This window comes from Dama dama, chromosome 23, assembly GCF_033118175.1.
Source record: "Dama dama isolate Ldn47 chromosome 23, ASM3311817v1, whole genome shotgun sequence".
NCBI lineage: Eukaryota > Metazoa > Chordata > Mammalia > Artiodactyla > Cervidae > Dama > Dama dama.
The window spans coordinates 18,554,354-18,569,147 of record NC_083703.1 but is presented as its reverse complement, the minus strand read 5'-3'; the positions used below and the strand labels follow the sequence as shown (position 1 = coordinate 18,569,147).

The 14,794-nt window shown below is 49.0% G+C and overlaps 1 protein-coding gene across 2 annotated transcripts in view; it reads right to left on the bottom strand.

Annotated features, from left to right (window-relative positions):
* CAMK1D (calcium/calmodulin dependent protein kinase ID) overlaps nt 1-14,794 on the bottom strand; it is a 395,130-nt gene that overhangs the window by 14,913 nt on the left and 365,423 nt on the right. For both annotated transcript variants that reach the window (XM_061126085.1, XM_061126083.1), the window contains exon 7: nt 1,518-1,630. In XM_061126085.1, the coding sequence (XP_060982068.1) occupies nt 1,518-1,630 (113 nt within the window). The remainder of the gene's footprint in view (nt 1-1,517; nt 1,631-14,794) is intronic.

Below are 14,794 nucleotides of genomic sequence, written 5' to 3'. Positions count from 1 at the left end.
AAGGCAGCGGTACCAGCATTTGGGGAAAAGAGAAGCTGAGTACTGAGGCTCTGAGTGGTGACACAGTGAATGAGGAGGCAGCTGAGCCTGGCCTGGGACCTGCTTTCCTGGCTCTGAGTCCCTTCCTGCTGGCAGGCAGCTAGTGGCACCTGTGGTCCAGGGAAGAGACGAACAATCCTTGTCACCAGGTGCCTCTCACTCAGCTCACCGCTGCCTCAGGGAGCTGTTTCGTTGATATCTTCTCCATGTTAAGACACCACTGATTCAACAAAATCGCCCAAGCACCCACTAGGCTCCCCAGGGCTTGGGCCAGCGCTGCAGACACACAGCCCGCCAGAAGCGCCCCCTGCAGCCCCCGTGGATGATGACAAACAGCGAGCAGGAAATCAGGATGCAGAAGGTGTGCCCTGGTGGAGAGGAGGAACTGCTTGGAGGCCCAGGAGTGGATGTGAGCTAGAGCAGGACACTGAGAGCGTGGGGGTGGGGGAGGGCTGGGTCCCAGGACTGGGGGATGACATGTGCCGGGGGGAAATGTCACCTCGTGGGCCCAGCAGCTCACTGCCCACAGGACTGGACTTCTGGGGGACAGCTGAGCCCTTCCCAAGTCAGAAGTAAACTAGTCCCCATGCGGCTCTTTCCTGAAAGCTTTGGAGAACCACAATCCCATCCCAGGTTTTAGAAGACTGAGGAAGAAAGTAGGGCATTTCCAGCTAGGAGAAAACAATGCAAATAATAAAATGTGATATTTGAATAGGTGGTTCATTATTTCATTTGATCCTTATACCACCTGCCAGAGCTGGGGGGAAGAAGTAGTGTCACCATCCTCATCTGTTAGGAAGGAAGGTGAGGTAAGAGACATTTGATCTGCTCTTGTGGGCCTTGGGTTTGATTTTTCTCCCTAAGGGGGGAAATGGTGAACTTCCCTGGGAATGTTTCCTATGGCTGAGTAGCTGAGATGTGGGCTCTGGCTTGAAGGCATGGGTTCAAACCCCAGCTCTGTCACTTACTACCCGTGTGGCTTCAGTCAGGTTATTTCACCTTCTGGGGTCTCAGTTTCCTTATCTGTGAAATGGGGCTAAGAGGATTCTGCACCTGACAGGTTGTCCTGTCCTGAGGAGGGGGTGAGCTAGCACACATTTGAAGCTTATGGTTCTTAGCACACAGTAAGCGCTCAACAAACACGAGCTAACACTGTCTCCTGGAGATTACGAGTTTGAGTAAACTCCGGAAGGTGGTGCAGGTCAGGGAGGCCTGGCGTGCTGCGGTCCATGGGATCGCAAAGAGTCGGACACGACTGAGAACAACAAACACTGTCTGACTCCAGAGCACCCAGAGCAGGGTACGGCCGAGCAGAGGGGTGAGTCCCCGCCCCCAGCCTGGCTGGGGCACACGGCCCAAGCCTCTCCTCGCATCACAAGTCAATTCAACGTGTGTAGCTCAGGACCATTCTGAGCCCCCAGGGCCTGTCGCAGACGCAGGTGGTCAGGGTGTGGGGGTCCCCGAGCCATGAGACCTACCCGAGTCGGAGATGTCATCCCAATAGGGGGAGTCGAACTCATATTCTGCCTTGAGGATCTGCTCAAAGAGCTTGGAGTCGTTTTCATCATAGAAAGGAGGGTAGCCACAGAGCCTGGAAGACAAGAAGGCGTGCGGATCTGAATCAGCTGTGCAACGAGCACTGTGTGCTGGCTCGACGTGCTGCCCGGAGGAAGGGCGGTTTTCGCCCAAATGCAGAAACCTGAACTGCGTGTGCTGCAGACACAAGCTCAGCCAAGAATCCGAACCTTCTGTGGGTTCATGCGGCACAGAAGTAAGACTGGTTTCACAGGCAGCAAAAAGGGTTAGCCCAGGTGGTGACAGAGGCTGAACATGTACACTGAGTTCATCTTAAATGTTGCTGATCTTACTCCCCGTGATATCATCCCCAGTAGAAGACAGGTTAAGGAAACAAACAGAATGTATGTTTGGTGTTCTCTATAGAGAGCTTCCCTGGTGACCCAGCAGTAAAGAATCTGCCTTCAATGCAGGAGATGCAGGTTCGATTCCTGGGTTGGAAATGTCCCTTGGAGGAGGGTATGGCAACCCACTCCAGTATTCTTGCCTGGAAATGTCATGGACAGAAGAGCCTGGCGGGCTACGGTCCACGGGACTGTGAAAGAGTCGGACATGACTTAGAGACTAAAATGACAGCAAATACATTTTAGAACCCTTCCAGGTTCACTTTATTTAATCAGAGCAAAATAGGGAAATTTTACAAGCCTGAGTAACCAAGTTGCCATATGTGGTCCCAAAATGCACCGTTTCATCCTACCACACCCAACCTGGGTATCTGAAAGGTTACAGTTTCTCCCATTAACATACAATAAGCAGAAGTTGACATAAGTTATAATACCATGACCTTTTTTCCCAATGAACCCTTAAAATTGAATTTTCAAAGATAATCCAGGTCCAGTGGTTAGGACTTGGAGCTTTCACTGCAGTGGGCCTGGGTTCCATTCCTGATCAGGGAACTAAGATCCCACAAGTTGTGAGGGGCAAGCAGTCAAAAAAAAAAAAAAATCATTTAGGATGTTGGTGGAGAAAACTTCTAGTTCTGGAGGTACTGACAGTCACAATAAGGAATTTTTATTAAATACCCCTAATGTAACTCGTGCCATGAAACTGTGGGTTCTCCCTCCCAGGTCTGCTACCAGCTCTGATGTGACCTTCACCACTAATAGGCCAGTGATACATTTTCTGGACCAAGATGTCCTCATCTAAACACAAAGAGGCCAGACTGGAAAATTCCTAACATTCTTGCTGGCTTTAAGATGCTGTGGCTCTGTGCCTCCTTCTCCCAATTTGTTTGGCTGGCTGTGCGTGCGTGCATTCTAAGTTGCTTCAGTCACGTTAGACTTTTTGCAGTCATGTTAGACTCTTTGCGACCCCATGGAATATAGCCTGCCAGGCTCCCCTGTCCATGGGATTCTCCAGGCAAGAATACTGGAGTGGGTTGCCATGGCCTCTTCCAGGAGATCTTCCTGACCCAGGGATTGAACCCTTGTCTCCGGCATCTCCTGCACTGGCAGGTGGGTTCTTTACTGATAGAGCCACCTGTGAAGCCCTTGGCTGGCTGACAGACCAAGGGAAAGATCTGGTCCGTGCTTGAGGCCTGGGGCAGTGGGGTGAGGTGGGGTGGTGGAGGAGAGACGGGGCAGACAGGGGCAGGCCCTGGCTGGGACTGGACATTGGAAAGGGGTGAGATTTAGGCTGTGACCGTGATGGGCAAGGCTCGATTCCAGAAGGCCGGGCAAAGAGGTGGATGGCACAGAACTTGGTTCTGGGCCTGAGACAATCCCAGGGCGGCAGCAGCCACCGTGAGAGAGTCCCGCCCCCAGACGAGCCAGGAATCTTCCCACGCAGCCCAGTGTTGTTCAAAGCACAGCTACGGCCCAGAGACCATTTTAATGAGAACAAGGGAACAGGCATCAACAGGCTCTAGGCCTTTGAGGGATTGAGGCTGTCGGCAAGTAAGAAATTTAATAAAGGTCCAAAGCACAGCGTTCAGTACATTTTTACAGCCGTTCCTGCACTCTGCACAGCCTCGCTGCCTCTGCTGTATAGGGGAAGGGCTGACGACACTTTTAAACGCTGTGAGACATTCTGTGGGCCGCTAAGATTCAAAACCATCTCTCCCTACAGGGTTGGTTTAGGGGCTAAGAGCCTGGAAAATTTCATTTTTAAAGATTTGCTGCTTTTGGCGAAATGAGTGAGAGCCAGTGCTTCTGAAACCACGAAGCCCATATTTCACTGTCCAGGAAAGCCTGGGGCTGAGAGACAGATGCAGAAATGCTTCCCATAACGAGGATTTAGGGTAAATGAAATGTGCATATTAGGAAAAGCAGACAGAGCGAAATGTTAGTTCGTCCTGCAAAACAAACGAAATTGTAGATATGTGAGGTTTCTGTTTGTTAACAACAGAGTATGTTTTATTTTACAGTTTGGCTTTCAAGGGAAAAAAATCTTGAAGAAAATTTCAGGAAAGATTTATTCTTCATGTGCCAATTTTCTTAAAGTAATCCAATTTATTCTGGTTTTAGCTCTTTTTGGGGAGGGGAAGGTATAGAATACTGTTTGTGTTTCGGTACTGAGGATGGAGGGCTTCTCTGATAGCTCAGTTGGTAAAGAATCCGCCTGCAATGCAGGAGACCCCAGTTTGATTCCTGGGACAGGAAGATCCGATGCAGAAGGATAGGCTACCCACTCCACAATTCTTGGGCTTCCCTGGTGGCTCAGCTGGTAAAGAATCCGCCTGCAATGTGGGAGATCTGGGTTCAGTCCCTGGGTTGGGAAGATTCTCTGGAGAAGGAAAGGTTACCCACTCCAGTATTCTGGCCTAGAGAACTCCACGGACTAAATAAATAGCCCATGGGGTTGCAAAGAGTGGGACACAACTGAGCAACTTTCACTTTCACTGAGAATGGAAAAAAAGGAAACGGACAGAGCTTGGGGACTAAGTTAAAATTAAGAAAGAAGGTTTAAAAACAGGGACTGAAACAGAACGAAAGGGCAAGGAGAGGTTGTAAAATCTTCCTCAGACCTAGAAATTTCACAGGGTTCCCAGGCAAGACCATTTCATGAGTGGTTTGTGTGGCAGGTTCAATTAGCAGAAATGACAACTCTGAGACGTTTCTATCTCCATAAACAGGATGCTGACTTCCACAGTCCTGGGCCTGCCCATTTGCAGGTTTCGTTTTCATCTCTGTGTTCACAGTTTACATATCAAACCAGCTAGATAATCTACAAATTGATATCACCATAGGTTCTCAAAGATGATAAAGCCATTCACAATTGTTCTAGGCCAAAAAGTCCGTGGCTCAGAATAACGTCTGAGCTTGCCCATTACAGACGGTCCCCCCAGTGCCAGCAACCCGGCTCCACCAGCTCCTCCCTCATGTCCATTCCAGCCTCGGAGGGCCATGCAGGGAGCGTGCTCACCCCTCCCATCTTCCCTCTGCTAGTGTAGCCTCAGCCAAACACTTACTTGGGGTCAAAAGTCCCACCAAGCGCTTTGCTCTATTGTCTCACTTAAACCTCACTCCCCTAGGAGGGGTGGGTCTCTGACACCCTGCCTGGACCTGCAGAGCCACCCTCCCCTCCGCCCCGTCCCCGGGAGGGCTGCTGAGGGCTGAATTCTCTGACATCTGCTGGGGGGTCAGCCAGCGGGGACCCCGGGGGAGATGAGGGAGGAAGGAGGAGGGCAGGGCAGGGTGATGCCCTGGCCCCTTCCCTCTGAGACTCAGGCTGGTTACACCCCTGAGCCCAGGGCAGTGCTGCTCCCAGGGAGGCGGGCTCTACCAGACTCTCCCTTGGGCAGGGTAACTGCTTCCTCCCTCCCTGATCACTGAGGGTCTGAGGGCAAATATGGCTCAGCTGCCGTCAGTCTCAAGGTCATGGTGCTATTCCTTGTGGTCCCTTCACACCAGAGCCCTGTATACAGTCCCTCATACAATTCTCATTTTAAAGGCAGAGAAACCAACTTGCAGCGAAGTCAGGACACGAGCCCTGTCTGATTCTGAGTCTGAGTCTGTGTTCTTAACTGTCTTGCTTGTTCACCAAAGGGAGAGAGGCTTGAGAACTGAACCTTAGGTTTCAGTCTTGACTCTGAATTCTCTCTGCAGGCCCTTTCCTTTGCCCAATGGCCCCTTCAAGTGCAAATAGAGCCCAGCCACTGGACACGACTTCCTCATTTCCCAGATGCTGGGTCTCGCTGCTAAGATGCTTAGGGTTGGTTTGCAGTCCACAGAGCACTTTTTGTTTCTGGACCAAAGTGAAGGTCTACACTGTACCTGGGCTGCCCTCCCCTGGCACTTTCCACCAACTGGCCAGCTAGGGTGTCACTAGGAAGACCCAGCCCTCTGCTGCCGGGCAGTGTGGGTGCCCTGCTCTGCGTCCCCATGGCAGCGCAGAGAGCTCCGTGGTGACCCTTCCTACATGGCACGCTGCCCTGACCTGCCCACACCCTCCTCAAGGCAGGACCATGTCTCACGTTTTACTTTCTTCTTGGATTTTCAGTGCCCAACTCAGGATCTACCTATGGCAGCTTCTGGGTCAATGTTTGGATGAACAAACACGCTCTTGAAAAGGGGGTTTCACCGCTGGCTGCTGAGCCCTTTGGCTGGGCTCTGAAAGAAAGACAAGGATGAAGGAAGGATGCAGGCGCGCCCACCGCGGCACAGCCCCAGGGCACCGTCAGAGTCCTCGCTCACCCCCACTCCTCCCTCCTGTACACGGAAGGTGGTAAAACAATAAAGTTCGGTACCACTGACGGACATTCCAGAAGAACCCAGTGAGCAAGGCCAGGTGTTGGGAGCAACCTGGCCTCTGTTTGTAGAGAGAACGTGTTGGGTTACCTAAAATGCCACTATCATTGTGTGGACAAGTCTCATGAAGGAGGAAGTTTTCCATGAAGAGGGCTGTTAACATAAATGAAAGTGAAAATCACCCATGGCCAACCATGGCTAGTCCAGCAAGGCACAGTTATTCTCGGAAAATGAAACGGTGTGATAGTGTTAGAGCTTCCGCTGAGTGGTCCCGAGACTTGACTGCAATAATTGTGCTACATTAAGAGATGTTCCACCTCCGCCTTTGCCCTTGGACAATATCAGTGTCCCTACAAAAGTGGATGCCTGCTGAAAAGACTTCCAGATAACCATCAGTTGTTACCTCTTTCCCCTTTTATGTAACTTTACTGTCATAATTCACTGCAGCCTTCTAACTTCTTGCATATTTCTTAGACCTGATTTAAGGTTCTGCTTTTCCTTATTGACTTTTGATTTGAGAGACAGACACAGAGAAGACAGGAAGGAGTTGGTATCAGAAGTAGTGACAGGCAATGAGTTATTACACTTATACCTGTTAGGGTAGTTATTATCAACAAAATAATAAAATTTAACAAATGTTAGGATGTGGAGAAAATGGAACCCTTGTGCACTGTTGCTGAGAATGCAAAATGGTGTAGTCACTATGGAAAATGATATGGATGTTTTTCAAAATATTAAAAACGGAACCACCACATGATCCAGGAATCCTTCTTCTGGATATATTCCCAAAGGAGACAACATCAGTGCCATGAAGAGATGTATGTGCTCCTGTGTTCACTGCAGCATGGCCAAGATGTGAAAACAATCTATGTTCACTGATGGATAAACGGATAAAGGTGGCTCAGTGGTAAAGAATCCACCTGCCAAGTGGGAGACATGGATTTGATCCCGGGGTCAGGAAGATCCCCTGGAGAAGGAAATGGCAACCCACTCCAGCACTCTTGCCTGGAAAATTCCAAGGACAGAGGAGCCTGACAGGCTACAGTTCATGGGGTCGAAAAAGAATCAGACAGGACTTAGTGACTTAGCATAGAGAACAGAGGAACCATGTGGCAACTGACTTTGCAGCTGTGTGGACAGTGGGTTTGAGGCAGGAAGACAAGTGAACTGCTGTGAGCAGACACGGGAAGGGCCAGAGGGTACGGGCAGTGGTAGCGGTTGGGGGAATGGATTCCAAAAGGAGTCCGGAGGGAAAAACAGAAAGATGAGGTGATTAGCTATGGAGAGAGGGAAGGCCAGGATGCCTCTAAGGTCTCCAGCATGGACCACGGGGGCTGCCGACAACCATGGTGGAGAACACGGAGGGGAAGGGACCAGGGACAGCCCCGACACGACAACCACAGCACCTGGCAAGTCCAACCTCTCTTTTCAATGGACACAGCTCTCCTCGCGGAAGCAGCTCTGGGTAGCTGTCCTTACAGTTAGGAGATCAACACCTAATGTCCTACCCCAGCCTGCCTTCTAGAAAGACAGGTGGCCCCTCAGTGGGAGACAGGGATGAAGAAATGTGAACCTGAGTCTTTGCTGAACCAAACCCCAATAAGGTCACATCCGGTAGCCCTGGTTCAGCGCTTGGCTCCCCTGCACTGCTGCAGGGGGTGCAGAGGATAGAAAAGCTGCCATCCAGACCCTGGGGCTCAGGGCTGGGCAGAAGTTCCAGCCTGCCTCTCTTGCCCAGTGTGGCTGGGAAAGCAAGTAACACACACAAGCAATCTTCTGAGCACCTGAAGTGTGCCTCCTGGGCTTCCCTGGTAGCTCAGCGGTAAAGAATCCACCTGCAGTGAGGGAGACCTGGGTCGATCCCTGGGTGGGGAAGACCCCCTGGAGGAGGGCATGGCAACCCACTCCAGTATTCTTGCCTGGAGAATCCCCATGGACAGAGGAGCCTGGGGGGGCTGCAGTCCATGGGCTCACAAAGAATCAGGCGTGACTGAGTGACTAACACACACACAGCACAAGTGCCCGAACATACTGCAAATATTTTACATAAAAAGCCTCTGAGTGCAGCAGTCCACACTGACAACTGAGTCATCATCTGGAAACAGCAACCTGGAACGTGCCCTTTAGTCTAACTGGAGGAAGAGCGTGAACATGAAGATATGGGTGACTTTGTAAGTCCTCTCCCCTGAGGGCTGACTTTGCTTTCAGAGGCATTTCATGGTGTAGCTTCCTCAGTCTGAGATTCAGAGAGATAAGAGATACAGATTCAAATTCTGGCTCCAACAAGGCCTGGTAGAGTGACTTTGGGGAAATTATGTATTGTCTTCCAGTCTCAAGCGCTTTTGTAAAATGACAAAAATAAGACCCACATTATAAGAGATATTATAACATATATCATATACATTGCATAATAATCTATATTACATATAACAAACAGATAGATGAACGGATGGATACAGGTAAAAGATATAACATAGGAAAGTGCCCAACACATCGCAATCATTAAATGCCAGCTCCCCACTCTTACCTTCCCTTGTTTGTCTCTTTTGTATCCCACCAGCTCCATCTAACTTTTCAGCTTCCCTCTGCTGAAATATTGTGCAATAAGACCCCGCTCACCATCAGGAAGACCCAAGGGAGTGGGAGAGAGGAACAGATGAGTCTGAAGGGACTCAGTCCAGTGTTCTACCCTCTAAACGCAGAAACAAAACAACATAATTAAAAATTTTGTACCAAGCCTCAGAATCATTCATGACTGACCGTACATCCTGACCTCAGCTTCTACACTGCTCTGGAAGGGAAGGAGAGAGAAGCTACCTCTAGTCATGATGTTACGTGATGGATGCACAGACAGGATGTCCTGGAGACTCGCTTTTCAACCTTGATCTTTGAGGATCGGTATTTCCAAGCATTATACCAAGGAGTCCTCAGTTCTAAGAAACTGATCAAGCTTCCCTGAGAACACTTACTCAAAGGCAAATTAGTGAAGAAAGTATTTTTATGCAATTGATGCTTTCAAACTGTGGTGCTCGAGCAGACTCTTGAGAGCCCCTTGGACAGCAAGGAGATCAAACCAGTCAATTCCAAAGGAAGTCAATCTTGAATATTCACTGGAAGGACAGATGCTGAAGCTCCAATACTTTGGCCACCTGATTTGAACAGCCAACTCTTTAGAAAAGCCCCTGAAGCTGGTAAAGATTGAAGGCAGAAGGAGAAGGGAATGATAGACAAGATGGCTGGATGGCATCACTGACTCTATGGACATGAGTTTGAGCAAATGCCAGCGGATGGTGAAAGACAGGGAAGCATGGCGTGCTGCAGTCCATGGGGTCACAAAGAGTTTGACATCATTTAGCGACTGAACAACAGTGCAACTGGGTGAAACCACAGACTTCTATGTATACTGCAAGCCAGAGAAACGGAGTAGGGCCAACCCAGGCCCAGTGGTCTCTGAAAAACACTTGAAAACGCAAGCAAACCTGGGCATTCCTCCTCTGGACAGTAGTCTGTTGGATGTGTGACAACCACTGGGCAGCCACCAGTTGGCCCTTCGTCTTGGCTGTCTGTGAGATTAAACAAGTGTTTACTGGATGAATGTCTGGAACACATACTGAGGAATCTGAGTTCTATTCCTCTTACTCTGGTTAATAGGACAGATTTTTTAAAATAATAAAATAAAGCAAAGCTTTTTAAGCTGTCAAATCTCTGGTGCTTAGTTGCAAGGCTCACTTAGCAAAATAGATTTCAGCACATTATTCGGATTTGTACACCAGAATGACCAGTAAGACCTGAATGTTTACAAAGATGTAATACAATTACTTCAGCAACTAGAGATTTGCTTATGTGCGCGCCAGAGCTTCCTCCTTGCAAAGCTGACAGGAACAAGGGAAGGTTCGCAGATCAGAACCACGTGCAGGCTGACTTCGGCAAGGCACCCACGGTGAGATGCAATGGCCAAACGTCCTGTTACCCATGAGATTTGGTTAATACTTTGAAAGCTGAGAAGGTGGAAGCCAATCCAGGAAAGCTCTAGAGGAGGGAAAAAAAGGGACACTAGAGGGGAGATCGGACACACAACCCTTAGAAAGTTTATATATAACTGGAGCTGAAGTCCAGGAGTTAGGCAGGAGGGGAAGAAGGACAAACTCTTCCCCAAGCGTGAGAAATTGGCAGCATACTCCATTTGGAGTAAAATAGTTACCAAAAAAAAATAATAATAATAAAATAAAACTTGTCCACAGTAAAGGGTTGGGCTAGACAAGACATCGTCCAAAGCTGTGCTATGATCCAGGGACCTACTTCAGAATGTGTAACTTTTGGATTCTTGCATCAGCCAAAAGGACAGCATCCCCAGGAAGTCTAGAGGGTGAGCACAGAGGGGAAACACATCTGAGGGAGGTTCAGACAAACCCACTTTCAACTTAGCCTCTGCTGACAGTGGATTGGAGGTAGGGAAGGGGGCGCTCAGAGGAGGGTAAGTGAGGGGAGCTTCCAACAGCCAGGAATGTTGTGTTAGGAGAAACACAGTGAAACTTTCAGCAGCTAGAATTAGTTCTCACGAGTGATGAATTTGCACCAAGGAGTGCAGACATCCAGTCTGGAGGTGATTAACATGAGTGCTAACTGATGATTCTGAGCCCCGGGCAGATTGCCAACTCCACTTATGCATCTTGTGGGGTTTTTGCTCCCTGCCTCCCTCCTCCATCCCCGCGTCTTCCTCCTCTCTCAAGTTCTGCTTGGTAAGCAGTCACGAATCTGTGCAGACCAACAGCAGCACTTGGGAAATGTCTTGTACCTCCATCCTGCTGGCCTTGGCTTTTGACTGCACTTTTTGCTTGTCCCCTGGCCTCCAACAGCCCTCTCACAAGGCACTTTTAAAAAAATGTTTACTTTTTGGCTTTGCCACATGGCATGCGGGATCTCAGTTCTCAGACCAGGGATGGAACCCATGCCCTCTGCACTGGAGGCGTGGAGTCTTAACCCCTGAACCTCCAGAGAAGTTCCCACAGGCACTTCTGAGGATGACTAGAAACTGCTTCCACCCTCAGAGGCGCATCCTCGGACGTGCACTGCGAGACTACGGCAAGCCTGCTGGAAGCCGCGGTGTGGTCTTGTGTGCAGCCCTGGCGCGCCTGTACCTGCCACTGAATCATGGGCTCCTGGTTCCTCCTTCTGAATCACCTCCATGATCGCTTCCAGACTTGCTGGTGTGAACTGGTATCTCTCCTCTTCCCACCTCCATCTCTTCTCTTCCTGGTCACAAACCCAGCTCAGACTAAGAGGTCTGAACTCACAACTCATTATTACAGCTCCTGGCAAGCTGGCCACTTTCCTCTCTGTGCGCCTTTTGGTCTGCTAACCATCCCTGTACCACCTGCCTCCAGCAGCCGTCCATGCTGGCGTGCTCCATTCCAGAGGGTAAACCTTTTAAAACATGACAAAAGCCTCACTTGATTCTTTCATTCACTTGGTGTGGTGCTAGACAAACGAAACATCCTGATATTCAGAGATTTTACTTTCCCCATCGCTAAGTATTGGTGATACATAAGTTCAAAGCTGGATCAACTCTTGCAAGTTATATTTTAAAAATTACATCTCAAATTGAATGAGACATCTTGTATCAAACACAGTAAGCACATCATATCCTTAGATAATTGGGTCTTGGAGGATTAACCATTGCTCTCCCCTGCCTGACAACCTGGTGGATACTTGAGGACAATCCTTCCAAGTCCAGGTCACTGTACACCACTGTCGGGAGTCTTCCTCAAGGCTTGGGCAGGGTCCACAGCTCTCCCTGGGAGTTCCCCACCCCCAACCCCGCCTCCACCAGCTCCTGCCGCCCACCTTAGGGACAGGCAGCAAGATCAGATTGTAAGTTATCTGTTTACTGCCTGTTTCCTCTGGCAGACAGGAAGCGCCTGTGTGGCCAGGGCGGTAATGAATCCATTTCAGCAGCCATGCCATATTACCCGACACGTATTAGTTTCAATAAATGTTAGTTAAGTGAGCAAATGTCAGTCCCCTGCCTTCCATCCTCCAGGCTAAATATCCCGAAGCATTTAGATGCTACTTAAATGACAGTCTCCAGGAGATGATGCTTACATGAAGCAAGCAAGCAGAGGAAGTGAAATGCTTTTCCATCTGTCCTGAAGCCACAGTGTTCAGTGTGGAAAAGGAGAAATTCCCCTCCTGCTTCTCCCACTGGGCGTCCTCTCTACCTTGTTGTTTAGTCACTAAGTTGTGTCCAACTCTTTGTGACCCCACGGATTGTAGCCTGTCAGGCTCCTCTGTCCATGGGATTTCCCAGGCAAGATACTGGGGTGGGCTGCCATTTCCTTCTCCAGGGGATCTTTCTGATCCAGGGATCGAACCCGCATCTCCTGCATTGCAGGCAGATTCTTTACCGCTGAGCCACTGGGGAAGCCCCCCTCTCTACCTGGGCCTTTGCAGAGACAAAGGCACAGATGGGGTGAAATTCACCTTCCCCAAAGTCACTGGCAGGAAGTTGCTCCCACCACCACGGAAAATGTAGCATTGCTTGACCTCGGGGGTACTGTTTGTAAAATTTCCTCCATCACCCTGTGCATATGTCTGCACCCACCTCTTGAAACCAGAGAGTATTTTATGCTTGGTTCTTTACTAAGGGTTAGAGGTGAACCAGCAGACCACTAACAGTCCTTCTCCCAAAGCAACGGAGAGAGGGTCATGAGCCCATGAATGAAGCTGAAAAATGGTCAAGCAGGACTTGTAAACAAATGGCACTTAGGCACCAACAAGGTCCACTCGGCATAGACTGGGGGGGTGGAGAGGATTGGGCACCTTTCTGAGAATCCTCAAAAAGCAGCCACACTGAAATGCACTTGGCATTTTACTGAGTGCCATTTCAATGAAGTAAAATCAGTGAGCCCGGAAATTATAACTAACATCAGTGCCTGTTGAAACAAAAACTGAGGCTAGAACAACAAAAGAGTGCAGGGTGGTGGCTGGTCTTTAAGGCGGAGGGAGGAGCAGCCAGTGTAAGAACCGTCTGCACGCGGCCACTCTGACCAGAGATGCAGCAACAGCGGTCCCCCCCTTGCCAGAAATCACCTTTGGGAGACAAAGGTGACCAGGAGCCCATGAAGGGCTTTACGAAAATACCCAAGGCCATCCAAGTCCACCCAACTCCTCAGCTCTGATCCCTGTTCACTAAGGAAACTCCCTGTTGGAGTCTGCTTTCTCCTGGGACTTGCTAGTCTGATGACATGCATATCCCATTACTTTGCAGGGCATGCATCTCATTATGATTTAATAAATGGACATTTCAGTTGTGTTTTTGTTTTGTTTTGTTTTGTTTTAATCTCTTTGGAGTCTGGCTAGTATGAATCAATTCCCTGGGATCATCTGAGCAAGATGAAGCAACAGATCTAGTTTCATTTCTAAATGTCTAAAGCCAAGGTTAAAACTATAGACCCATGGTGGCCTGGATGTGGCAACGTGTTCCACTCTGAGAAGTTCATGAAAATATGATGAGTGCTGCCTGCTGACAATGCCAGTTCATTATTCCTATCAGGGTTAAATGAGAATAGGAACCACTATAATACCCCAGGCTTGGATGTTTCACCGGGGCTCAGTAATCACATCGTGTTCTCTCCTGCTGAAGTGTGGGTTTGTGCTGTCTCTCTGGGACACATGGGTCCACAAAGGGGCAGCTCTCAGTGGTGGAAAGAATGACGAGTTCCTTGGTAAGGAAAATCCTTTGTCTCAGAAAATGGACCTAGTGCGCCAGTTAAGCATTCTTAGTTCCATTCTTACAAAGCTAATTATGCTATGTACCTTGGTCAATTTATTTCTGTGACTTAAGTTTAAAAAACTGAACAATGTAAGAAGCCAGTCAAAAAGTAAGGGTATGAGCATGAGTATTCACCTGGGATTTCCTCTAGGCAGAGAGGTCAGAGGTCACAGTATGGGTAAGCGCCCTCACCACCCACAGCAAATCTGGCAAATCCATCCCTAACCATCCTTTAGCATTGACTGGTTTCCTTTAGCATTGACTGGTTTGATCTCCTTGCTATCCAAGGGATTCTCAAGAGTCTTCTCGAGCACCACAATTTTTAAGCACAACTTCTTGGGTGCTCCACCTTCTTTGTGGTCCAACTGTCACACTTGTACATGACTACTGGAAAAATCCTAGCTTTGAGTATATGGACCTTTGTCAGCTAAGTGGTGTCTCTGCTTTTTCATACACTGTCTAGGTTTGTCATAGCTTTCCTTCCAAAGAACAAGTGTCTTTTAATTTCATGGCTGCAGTCACTGTCTTCAGTGATTTTGGAGCCCCAAAAAAGAAAATCTGTCACTTCTTCCACTTTTTCCCCTTCTACTTGCCACAAAGTGATGGGATGGGGGCCATGATCTTAGTTTTCTGAATTCTGAATTTCAGGCCAGCTTTTTCACTCTCCTCTTTCACCCTCATCAAGAGCTCTTTAGTTACTCTATGCTTTCTGCCATTAGAG